The following is a 13,488-nucleotide window of genomic DNA, read 5'->3' as shown; positions in this document are numbered from 1 at the left end:
AACGGGCATGATATTGTTGGCAACATCAGTCAGGTCTACCAGGCCATGCCTTGGATACCTTACACAGAATCAGATGGAAGCAAACCATTATCCACTAACACAGAAAATTCAAATTCGAAAGACTCTTTTTAGAATTAATAGCAGACTTAAACTATTGTTGTGTTATAACTGTGTTAAACTTCCCAAGATTTGGGAAACTTTAATTCTTAGGCCTCCTGACCAACATTTAAGGATAGTCAATGGCACCCAGAGAGAGCATCTCCCTCATAGGACTATAGTCTTCATTAGTTCTAATCTTGTTGTTTCTTCCACTTATTGTTTCTTGTGTGTGTTTTTTTGTGTATGCTATTACAATTTTAGCACTATTCCTGAAGATGTCTCCGTTTCAGACGAAATATTGAAACAATTAAACCTGTTGTTTAATTATTTCTTTATGTGCTGAAATTCTTCCATTAAAGTGCAACACGAATATAAATCAACATCTACGCCTAAATACTCATTATAGCGAACAGTTCACTATAGCATTTTCTTTTATCACACTACCATACCTGGGACTTTTCAGTGGTGTGTTATAATGAGCAACATCTGTTATTTTCAGCAAAAATCTATTGCTTATATATAACTGAAATTATGAAATTTGGATAGCAAGAGTAGAGCTGATGTTTCAGCATGAAATGATTCAAACTTTTTTTAGTGGTCAAACAATGTTAACTTCAACTCATTAAGAGATTCAAGCCATCTAAAAGTTTCAACATCTCTAAACAAACATGAGTCAGCCATGAAAATTTTAAATCATCTGATAAATCAGATAAAATATTATTAAGGCAAATCCACTTTCAAAAAAAAAAAAAAAAAAAGTAATACTATACATAACAAACATACAATATGAAATAATAAAAATAACAAACCTGGGAGTTGTTCTGCAACTGTTTTATCATCTTCATTAGACAGTTCTGTTAAAGTAAATAAAAACCTTAAAATTCTTTGCTTTGGCAAAAAGACAAAATATAAATAAACAATTATTATTATTATTACAAGACAGACCCTGTGGAGTCAAAGACTCATCTCAGAGATCCTTTTATCATACACACAGTTCATCATACCATGCTTTAAACACACTCAAATTCTCTGCAGATACCACACTCTCAGGTAAGGCATTCCAATCACTCACAATTCTGCATGAAAAAAACCTGCTTCTCACTCCCCTACTCACACCCTCTTTTAAACAGTTTCCAGGGATGACCTCTGGCTCTCACCTGATCTCCCACTATTTTCTGTAGAATCTCTCCAGCATTGATCCTATAATAACCCCTTACTAACTTGTAGGTCTCTATCATATCTCCCCTCTTCCACCAGAGTCTGCAAATTGCATCTTCTCAATTGTTCCTCATACTCGACATTTCAGAGGTTTAGAAACTACCTCAGTCAGTCACCTATGGAACTTAACAATATCCTTTCATCCTTCTAAAAGCCAGGTGATCAAATCAGGGCACAATAGTCCATGTGTAGCCTAATCAAAGCCTTATACAATGGAAGAAGAATTTCCCTACTTCTACAAGTGTCCTCCACATCATTCCCAGAAGCCTTTGTGTAATCTTCACAAATTTGGTTGTGTCCCCTAAATTTCAGATCCTTATCCACTATCATCCCAAGATCTCTTATTTCCTCCACCTCCAACAATATATCCTCACCAAGAATAAATTCTGAATCCCATCTTTGTTTTCCAAATTTTAAAACCTTACATTTTGCAACATTGAACTCGTATCCCCATTCCCGTGCCCAATCAATCAATTTATTCAAGTCTTCTTGTAAGGCCACAACATCTTCTCAACTCTTCATGGTTCGTCCCAACTTTGCATCATCTGCAAACAACTGAATATCTCCATCCAAATCTTCACCAATATCATTAATATACAAGTTAAACAGTAATGACCCTAAAATAGACCTCTGAGGCAACCACTAGTGACTTTCCTTTTCCTGGATATTGCTCCCCATTACACAACTTGTTGCTACCTATCAGTTAGCCAGTCTCCAATCCAATGCATTAATCTAATATCTAACACCATCTGCTCCAGTTTGACTATCAACTTATCATGTGGTAATCTATCAAAAGCCTTTATGAAATCTAAGTATATTACTGTGTATCCTTCCTCCTCTGTCCAAGGAAGCAGTCACCTTATTGTAATAAGTAGGTAGATTACTAAAACATCACCTCCCTTTAGCAAATCCATGCTGTCCATCAAAGATAATACCATTGGTGTCAACCCAATTCTGGATCCTAGTTCTCACAAGCTTCTCCAACAACTTAACCACAACACCTGACAGACACAAATATAGGCCTATAGTTTGATGCTTGAGTTTGATAACCTCCTTTATGAAGTGGCACAATCTTGTCCTCCTTCCACTCCTTAGGAACTTGAACCCAGTGCAAGGCCGGCATCAACTGCCTAGCACATTCCTTCAGAATACATGGCGATATATTATCAAGTCCACAGCCTTATTAACATCTAGTTTGGTGAACTCCCCATACACCTCTTGCTCACTTACAGTCAGTCTCTCCTCCCTATCATCAACTGCTCTCAATCTCTCCGTGAAGTCACATTCACAAGATTGAAAGACCTTCATGAACTGCTCATTAAGTATCTCCATCACACCTTCCATAACAGCTGTCTTTATACCATTTTCTCCAATCAGTGTCATCTTTAAATAATCATTCTTTCTTTTGCTGGCTACATATCAAAAGAACTCCTTAGGATTCTTTTGGCTTCATTAGCTAACTGTTGTTCATATATCTCTTTAGCAACCCTCACCAATCAAGTCACCTACCTTGCTTGGTCTTTGTAAACCTCATGGAATTGGTTATTTCCACTTCTCTTATGTTGCCTCCACAATGCCCTTTTTCTCTGTATCATATGCTTAATCTCTTTATTCATCCATCTCACACCTACCTTATTTAACCTTCTCACCCTTTTAGACATTGCATCTACTAGATAAATGCAATGTCTAAATCCCCCAAGCTGCATTGATGTCTTTTCCAGCTAACTCCTCATTCCATGTTACACCCGCAAGCTGTCTCCCAAGCTCTTTATAATCACCGCCCCCCCCCTTGTAGTTCCACATATACCCTTTTCTCACAGAGGTCCTCACATTGCTGGCAACTACCCAGGTAATCACCTCATGGTTACTCTCACCAATTGGTGAGTGATTTGACACCTCATTTATAATTACATCCTTTGATGAGATGACCAAATCCAAGACCTCAATCCTCGCGTGCCCTCTGTTACATACGGTCTGAGGTAGTTATCCCTCAAAAATTCAAGAAAATCATTTTCTTTACTTCCGGTTGCTATCTCATCATTCCAGTATATATTGCCATAATTAAAATCACCCATAATGATCATTCTTTTCTTATTTGCTTGGCTAATTTGATCATACATTTCATTATCACTACCATTTATAAACAACATCCAACCATGTATTTCATTCCATTCACCTCTATCTCACACCATACTGCCTCAAAACCACTGGCACTATTTCCCTCTTGCATCTCAACTTTGTATGGACATAACTCTTTCACTGTCATCAATAGCATCCCTCTCCCTTTTTACCCCTTCTATCCTCACAAAACAGATCATACCCTTCCATCTCTATTCCTGTCAGGATGTCATCCACATCTAACCATTTTTATTAATATTTTTTTTATTTTGTTTGTTTTCTAAAAATAATATTCCTAAAGTATACATTCTAAACTAAATGTTTCCTCATCCTGGGGCATAGAAAAACAAATTTTTGTAATCCTTTATCCAAGTGTAAGCAAACAAAGTTTGCACTTGAAGTATTTTCAGGACAGTACAACTCATATATAGAAGCTAATGACTTCACATCACTTGCCTTAGTATGTGCAAACTTTGTTTGCTTAGACTTGGAAAAAGGATTAAACCAAGAATATAATTTCTTGGCATCTTTAATTTATAGTATAACCAAATGAAAAAACATCCTATTAATATATAATACCCTATTTCAAAATAGGCTGTTAGGAGATAAGTGAAATCTGTTCTAAGAATTTTTGAAAATTATCCTTTTATTATTTTAACACAAGAAGAACTTCATATAGATTTTGTAACTATTATTTTTCAGAAAATAATAATTATACAATATTAATTATAAAAACTTTCATTAATACTTTCCTATATTTTGGCAACGTTACATCGGCATCATCAGGGATGACAAAAAAACAATGATATGTGCATGCAGGCACTAACACTAGACAAACGAGGCTGAAGAAAGGCAACCCAAGTCAGCACTAGAATCCTAAATGGCCCCCAATGGGCTAAATTGAATAGTCTTGGCCGTTGAGCTGAAGATCTTAGGTTGAATGCTTTGTAATTTGGGGCAGTTTCATGCACCCAAATTTGTTGAGGTTTGGAAAGTTTTTCAGGACTGATGCAGATTCGAGGAATAGTCTTTCATATTTGTATTTGCTACAGTAACAAAATAGCCTTCTTCCTGTGTATCCTGTGGTGGGTATCCAAAGCATGGTCAGCAAGTCCTGAGTCTTGTGTTCAGAAATTCTGATATTGGCTGTCATGCCTGTTTGACCATAATAGGACAGTTTGTAACTGCAAGGGACCTGATAGGTCTAGGGAATGTGGCCGGTCTTTGGTGGAGCAGATAAGAGATGTATAATTTTTTATGTGGTCTGTAAGTGGTTGTAAGTTTGTATTTCCTTATGAGTTTTGTCAATTTTTTGGATGTTCCCCAGATATATGGAATGGTGATACATCTTGAGTAATCTCTGCTCTGAAAGGTGGGTGGGTTAATATCTTTGGGGGATTGTATGCATTGGCTAAGAAAGTGTTGAGGATATCATCGAGTTCGGTGGTTAGGGCAGTATTATCAGAACTGATTAATTGTGCCCTTTTATATAGGGTTTTTATTATTATTATTATTATTATTATTACCCCAAGACCTCATGGATTCCAAAACTCATCTGGGAGGTCCTTTTATCACAGACATAGCTCATCATACCATGTCTTAAACACACTCAAACTCCTTGCAGACACCACACTCTCAGGCAAGGCATTCCAATCATTTACAACTCTGCATGAAAAAAACCTGCCTCTCACTCCCCTACTCACACCATCTTTATACAGTTTCCAGGGATAACCTCTGGTTCTCTCCCAATCTCCACTATTTTCTGTAGAACTTCTCCAGCATTGATCCTATAACAACCCTTTACCAACTTGTAGATCTCTATCATATCTCCCCTCTTCCTCTTGTCCACCAGACGCTACAAATTACATCTTCTCAATCTTTCCTCATACTCGACATTTCAGAGGTCAGAAACTACCTTAGTCAGTTGCCTTTGGACCCTTTCCAACATCTCTTCATCCTTCTGAAAACCAGGTAACCAAATCTGGGCACAATAGTCCATGTGTGGCCTAATCAAAGCCTTACACAACAGAACAAGAATCTCCCTACTTCTACAAGTCAGTGTCCTCTGCATCTTTCCCAGAAGCCTTTGTGTAATCTTCACAATTTTGGCTATGTGTCCCCTAAATTTCAGATCCTTATTCACTATCACTCCAAGATCTCTTATTTCCTCCACCTCCAACAATATGTCCTCACCAAGCATAAATTCTGCATCCCATCTTTGTTTTCCAAATTTTAAAACCTTACATTTTGCAACATTGAACTCACATCCCCATTTCTGTGCCCAATCACTCAATTTATTCACGTCTTCTTGTAAGGCCACAACATCTTGTCTACTCTTCATGGTTCGTCCCAACTTTGTATCATCTGCAAACAACTGAATATCTCCATCCAAATCTTCACCAATATCATTAATATACAAGTTAAACAGTAATGGCCCTAAAACAGACCCCTGAAGCACTCCACTAGTGACTTTCCTTTTCCTGGATATCGCTCCCTGATACACACCTTGTTGCTACCTATCAGATAGCCAGTCTCCAATCCAATGCACTAATCTAATATGCAACCCCATCTGCTCTAGTTTGACTGTCAACTTATCATGAGGTACTCTATCAAAAGCCTTTGCAAAATCCAAGTATATTACTGTGTATCCTTCTCCTCTGTCCAAGGAAGCAGTCACTTTATTGTAATAAGTAAGTAGATTACTAAAACATCACCTCCCTTTAGCAAATCCATGTTGTCCATCAAAGATAATACCATTGTTGTCAACCCAATTCTGGATCCTAGTTCCCACAAACTTCTCCGACAACTTAAAAACAACACCTGACACACACACATATAGGCCTATAGATTGATGCTTGAGTTCGATCACCTCCTTTATGAATTGGCACAATCTTGCCCTCCTTCCACTCCTTAGGAACTTGACAGAGTGCAAGACTCGCAGTCAAGGCAGGTGTCAACTCCCTGGCACATTCCTTCAGAATACATGGTGATATATTATCAAGTCCCACAGCCTTATTAACATCTAGTTTGCTCAACTCCTGATACACCTCTTGCTCACTTACAGTCAGTCTCTCCTCTCCATCATCAACTGCTCTCAATCTCTCCATGAAGTCACATTCACAAGATTGAAGGGCCTTTATGAACTGCTCATTAAAAATCATCCTTCCATAATCATTCTTTCTTTTGCTGGCTACATATCGAAAGAACTCCTTAGGATTCTTTCTGGCTTCATTAGCTAACTGCTGTTCATACCTCTCTTTAGCTACCCTCACCAACCAAGTCACCCTCCTTTGTCTTTGTAGACCTCATGGAATTAGTTATTTCCACTTCTCTTATGCTGCCTCCACAATGCCCTTTTTCTCTGTATCACATGCTTAATCTCTTTATTCATCCATCTCACACCTACCTTATTTAACCTTCTCACCCTTGGAATACTGTTGCATCCCGGTTTTTTCTTTACACTAACATTTACATTTAGAACTCGGAAAATTGTCCAAAAGAGTCACGTGGTACCTCCAAGCATAAGGGTTGTCCCTGGATAGAGGTAACACTGCATGGAAACTTCTGTGGAATTACATCTCCTATAACTTTAGGAATATTTATTTTATAATGCACCACCTAAGGAAATTATATTAAGTTGGGAAGTCTTAATCACTAGATAATTCCAGAGATCTACAATAAAGACTCTATGGACTGCAATCGTGGTCTACACCTCCTAACCCTTTTGTTTCCCGCTTAGGTTTGTATGCTAATTCTTTTGCAGGTGATGCATCAGATTCTATCATGCAGAAAACACAAATTCTCAAAATTTAACATGAATTTAATTGACACACAAATATAATTTACAACTCATATAAAATTCATACTAAGCATTAATCATTCATTATACAAGAACATGATTATTATTTAAAATTTAGCATATAGGCCCACTCATGTGGCAAATTTCTACAGTCTGCACATGGACAAATATTCCTTCCTTGGGAAACAATTACTCCTCAAAATTTGATACTACACTTTCTTCCATTATTTTAATGATATACTCATTCATTCAATGTTAATAATACATCATGATATATCAACTAAAACTCTCTCTCACACACCTTAAGCAATGCCTTAGCCAGTTCAGTAATTCATTTACTAAGTTCTCTGTAATAAGAGAGAAATTAGTCGGAACACTAAATTAGCTGTATACAAGACAGTGTTCAAACCAGTTTTAACTTATGGATCTGAGAGCTGGATCAGAAGTAAAACACTTGACCAAAGACTAGAGACCGCAGATATGAGAGTCCTCAGAAAAATTAGAGGCGTGAACAGATGGTATCAATGGCAATATCATATTAAAAATGAGGCTATTAGCAAAGAACTTGACATTGTCAGCATCCAGGAATGCATTAGCAGAGCTAATCTCAGGTGGTATCGTCACTTAAATAGAATGGGAGAGGAAAGATTAGCAAAACAAGTGTTCTCTGCCAGGTTGGCAGGAAAACGACCCAGAGGAAGACCAAGATATAGGTGGATTGATATGGTACAAAGTGCCTTAGACGATAGAAATATAAGATCTGATAATGTTGGAGTCTTGACAAGTAACAGACTGATTTGGAGGAAAATTGTAGATTGGAAGTTAGTAATGATGTAATTTTTTCATGTAGTACTGTCATATCCTGTACACCCCTTGAAGGCACACGGCAGGAATTTGATGATGATGATGAGTTCTCTGTAGGATATACCAAGCATTCCTTTCCGTAGCGTGCTACTTTCCTAGCATGAAACTTTCCTGTTATCAGAAACACATATCCCCCAATGTCTCTGGACCCTTCTTATAACAAGTTTGAAACCTATACACATAAAAGGATAAAGAAATTGTAACGACACCATTCCAAGGCTTTCACACAGTATGTGGGAGTTCTCTGACATCTTCTGGCTGAATTGAGTGTCCTACTGCTCAGACTGGTCGGCGCTCATACTGGAAGTATTCTTTCAATCCATGCAAACTGCTTGCACCACTCTGGTATGGCTAACACCTTTCTGCTGTATCCAGACCAGGCGGGAAGTTGACTCTTCCTTCATATAATCAGGAGAACGAATCTTTGTTCCAGCCTTCGTCTGCTGGATATAGGTATAAGCTCATCTCCAATAACTCCTCTTAGGACTTTTGCCGGCTGAGGCTGCTTCTTCTGCCAGCTGAAGACGAGACCTCCTACCGCCACTCCAGGAACTGCATGAACACTGATGAAAAAAATTCAAGAGCGAAAGGGGGGTAGCTAACCTTTTTATATCCTTCCCCCTATCGGCAAGTCATTGCTATCTCTGCAACTCATCCAACGAATTGGAGTACATCACTCACGTGGCCATCGCTCAATAGCGTATGCTAAATTTTCTTCACTACTACACCAAGTGGCCTGTGCACATGTCCAATTGGGGCTTTGATCCTGCCTTCATTTGGCGTTTACGTGTCAACCCTTTGTTTGCGATGAAAAATGCAAGTCATGGTGCTAACATGTAAGTTTTAATACTAATCAGGATACTACATAACACATTTTATAGATTTTTTTTTTTATTCTACCCTACAGGCTTTGCATAAGTTACTCTTTTATCACTTATACAGAAAGTTTTTTTTTTTTATATAAATACACGAACTTTGTTTGTGTATTTGTGTATTAATTCCATATTTGAATTATCACCTTTGCATAAATAACTCACTTTCCTTCCTTTATTTTTATAAGGTAGAAGTACACACTCAGAAGCAATCATTTTGCTAAGGAAATTCCCCCCCCCCTGCCTTTTTTTTTTCTTCCATCCTTTTTTTTTTTTTTCCTCTTGTTAAACTGTGATACAGTCAGAATTTTTGAAATTCTGTTTAATCAAAGTTTAACAATACATTTAGACATTGCATCTACTAGATAGTTTTTGAAAATCCCCCAAGCTGCACTGATCTCTTTTCCAGCTAACTCACACTGCTGGCAACCACCCAGGTAATCACCTCATGGTCACTCTAACCAATTGGTGGATGATTTGACACCTCATTTATAATTACATCCTCTGATGAGATGACCAAATCCAAGACCCTCAATTCTCGCATGCCCACTGTTACATACTGTCTGAGGTAGTTATCCCTCAAAAACTCAAGAAACTCAATTTCTTTACTTCCAGTTGCTATGTCATCATTCCAGTCTATATTGCCATAATTAAAATTGCCCATAATGATCACTGGCTAATTTGATTATACATTTCATTATCACCACCATCCACATTACCTGGTCTATAACAACATCCAACCAAGTATTTGATACATCATACTGCCTCAAAACCACTGGCACTATTTTCCTCTTGCATCTCTACTTTGTATGGACATAACTCGTTCTCTGTCATTAATAGCACTCCCCCTCCCTTTTTACCCCTTCTATCCTCACAAAACACATTCCATCTCTATTCCTGTCCGGATGTCGTCCTCTTCCAACCATGTGTCACTTAATCAATAATTTTTGGGTGAACAGACGCAATTAGTGTAACTATTTCATCTGCCTTGTTTCTTATACTTCTAGCATACAAGAGCTCATTTCTGGATCTACAGCTAGTTGCATTGATACCACTCACTCGATGTGATCTCTCTATGCTCAACTGGGGCCATTTTCTTTTCTGCTTATTCATTTTAGAACCCTTTTCAATTCCAATTGTTTTCTCTTGATCCCAGGTCATCCTATTCCTTTCCTGTCTACACATGCTCTCACCTCCTGTTGGAGCATCCACCCTGAGCCTCCTCGTTTCCCTGCTCCTCTTGCACACCAATTCTCTCATTTTCTATACTCATACCACTCACTTCCCCATTCATAACCACCTCTTCAATCTCTCATGTCTTACTCTCCTGCTCTTCCATATCACTTCCCACTTGATCTGATTCATTCTCTCTACTCATTTCTCTACCTTCCAGCAGCAGTCTCTCCAAGCGACTCACACCATAACCACTCAAATGCAGTCAATCGCTCCCATACAGTTCACTTCAGCCTTCAAACTCATTCCACACATTAACAAACTGTACTCCCCTCTCATCACACATTTCAGCCAGCATATCATTCATAATCCTTGCTCTATTATTGAGAGGATATGGGGTGATTGATAGTGAATGTATCTACTTGTACGTGTAGGTTTTCGCTAAAGAGAGAATGCCAGATCCATCAGGCTGGCATGTAATCAGAGTGGCTAGAAATGGGAGACTGTTGTATTCCATTTTTAATGTAAACTGGATTGATTGTTTAGATGTGTTAAGAAATTGTGGAGAGTATCCAGGTCATGTGGCCAAATGGAGAACACATCATCTATGTAGGGTAGCCATACAGTGGCTTTATGTGGAGCAGAGTTTAAGAATTTTTCTTCAAAGGTCTCCATGAAGAAGTTGGTCAGGGATGAACCCATGGCTATCCCCTCTATCTATTTGTAGAATTTTCCTTGCCAAATGAAACAGTCTGAGTTCATAGTGAACTGAAACAGGGGATGAGATATTGGGAGGAAACATGGCTTGGATGAAGTGTAAGGTATTTTTGAGTGGGACATCAGTGAATAAAGAGGAGATATCAAAACTGACGATTATGTCAGTGTGTTGGAGTGAGAGATTTTCTATACTGGCTTTAAAGTGGGCTGAGTTTTTTAGGTGAAGATGTGTTGCCAGTATATTGTGTGAGCACTTTGGCTAAATGTTTGGCTTATTTGTATGTGGATGAATCAATGTTTATTGCCTGTTTATAGATTTTTGGTAGTCCATATATCTGGGGGGAGGGAGTCTAGAGTGATAAGGTTTTAGTTTGTTTGTGACTTCTACAGGCCAAGAGGAAATCTTTTTAAGGAGCCTATGGAGTGTTCTGATCTGTGTATTGGTGGGATCATAGTCTATAGGTAGGTAGGTAGAATGATCATTGGCTACATCCAGTCTGATGTTGTTGGCAATATGGTGGGATGGCCGAAAATATCTCACTCTACTTGGATCATTATTTCTTCTACAGGAATTTTTTTTTTTTAGGTGCTAGTGCATAGTTATTGCCACATGCAAGTACACTATTTGCTTCAGGCTTCACACAGTGAAGGATGATAAATTTACTACTGTGTCAGGAGATAGTTGAGGCTTGGAAGCTGAGTTTTTTTTTAGTAGATTTTCATATTTTTTGATGTGCCAACATCATATTTTTTTAACTTTTTTGTTTGCTGAAGCGTTCAAGACATCAGAAAGGATCATCCAATGATTGCTGTTAGCGCAGCAGCAAGCTCTTCTTCTAATACACTTATAGCTTCATTAGTGTTGGCCAGAAGAATGCGAGTGGTGGCAATCTGTTCCTGTAAAAGAGTGAAGGTAGTGCACCTGTAAATGCGGAGTCTCAGATGTAAACTGGTGTTTCACTTTCCCACAATTTGGGATAACATTATTATCCTGGCAGCATTTTAAAAAGCTAATCTCTTTAGTTGTCTGGATATCTTCAACTTCAGACTGTCTTATTGAAGGCCTTGCATATGATGGAATCTCTGTGGATAATAGTAATTCTAGTAGACAGGCTTACACATTAGTTACTCATAACTATTATTTTCCAAGAAATAACTATTAATAATAAAAACTTTAATTAATACTTTCCTATATTTCAGCAATGTTACACTAACACTTGGCAAATGAGGCTGAAGAAAGGCAACCAAAGTCATGCCTGGAGTACTAAATGACACTCCCTAGTGGGCTACATTGGGTGGTCTCAGCCATTGGGCTGATGATCTGAGGATGAGTGCTTCCTAAATTTAGGGCAGTCTCATGCATCCAAATTTGTCATTAGCTAACAATTTCTAGTACCTTCATAATATTTTCAATTTTAACATAATTATATCAGTGATACCTTGTGTTCATTTCTCTGATCTCTTACATCTGCAGTCTCCAGTCCTTGGTCAATTCCAATCCAGTTCTCAGATCAATACATTAAAAGTGACTTGAACACTGTCTCATATACAGCTAGTTTAGTATAATGACTGATTTCTCTCATATATATACAGGGTGTTCGGGATAAATTTGACAGTTTCGTAAGGAAAGAGAAAATCTTCTTTGTATCTATTAAATTTAATGAATTGACAAAAAAACATTACAGGCAGAGTTAATTACAATACTATCAACAAGATTTACTCAAAATAACCACCATTAGCATCGATCACAGCTTCAATTCTGCTTCGGAACCTCGAACAAGCTGATGCTACAGTCTCCCTGGGAAGGGCCGCAAAAACTGTTTTAATTTTATCCATTAACTGGGCTTTTGTATTACTGGAAGTGCGATTGGTGTCTTTTTCAACTGCGCCCCATACAAAATAATCCATGGGGTTAAGGTCTGGGGAGTTTGGAGGCCAAACATTTGGACTGGTGAAGTCGTAGAAATTTTCAGACAACCATTTTTGACTTTTCCCAGAGGTGTGGCAAGGGGCCGAATCCTGCTGCCATACATACGGCCTACCATTGGCTACCCTTGTTATCCAGGGCTTGACTACAGTTAGCAACTCCACGAACAAAGCCCGAATTCCAATGCCAGGGTTCTTCAACACCTGTTCCTGCAGATTTGCGAGGAATTCTGCTGTACGAACGCAATCAGATCGTCTGCTAGGGATCTTTCTTCTTGCTACATCCTCGTAGTCACCATTGCAAGTCTCTAGTTCATGCCTGATTGTTTTTACTGTATTCAGGGAGCATTGGGCAGCAGTCGTAATATCCTTATTTTGATGGCGGGCACGAATCATCATGATACAAGTTATTCTCTTCCATGATTCAGGTGGGTTCCAGCTATCCATCCTTTCTGACATCTTGTATATGAATGAAGAAGGGTCCAAACTTTTAAATGAAGAGAAGTGTGTGTTAATACATGTAACTTACGGAAAAATATAATTAATTATAAATATGTCAAATTTATCCCGAACACCCTGTATATATATATATATATATATATACAGGGTGTTCATTAACTACCCTGTATATATATACAGGGTAGTTAATGACTTATATATCAGTTCTAAAGCCGGTACAAGATCTAGAGGGAATCTGCAATT

The 13,488-nt window shown here is 38.1% G+C and overlaps 1 protein-coding gene across 1 annotated transcript in view; it reads right to left on the bottom strand.

Moving 5' to 3' along the window:
• Positions 1-13,488, bottom strand: part of Exo70 (exocyst complex component 7) — a 324,025-nt gene that overhangs the window by 239,732 nt on the left and 70,805 nt on the right. Inside the window, exon 6 of the mRNA XM_090398081.1 lies at positions 909-953. Within this exon, the coding sequence (XP_090254207.1) occupies positions 909-953 (45 nt within the window). The remainder of the gene's footprint in view (positions 1-908; positions 954-13,488) is intronic.

The sequence above is a fragment of the Typopeltis vanoorti genome, chromosome 9 (assembly GCF_054136105.1).
Source record: "Typopeltis vanoorti isolate ZY-2024b chromosome 9, IOZ_Tvanoo_1.0, whole genome shotgun sequence".
NCBI classification, from domain to species: domain Eukaryota; kingdom Metazoa; phylum Arthropoda; class Arachnida; order Uropygi; family Thelyphonidae; genus Typopeltis; species Typopeltis vanoorti.
This window is presented reverse-complemented; position numbering and strand designations above follow the sequence as displayed.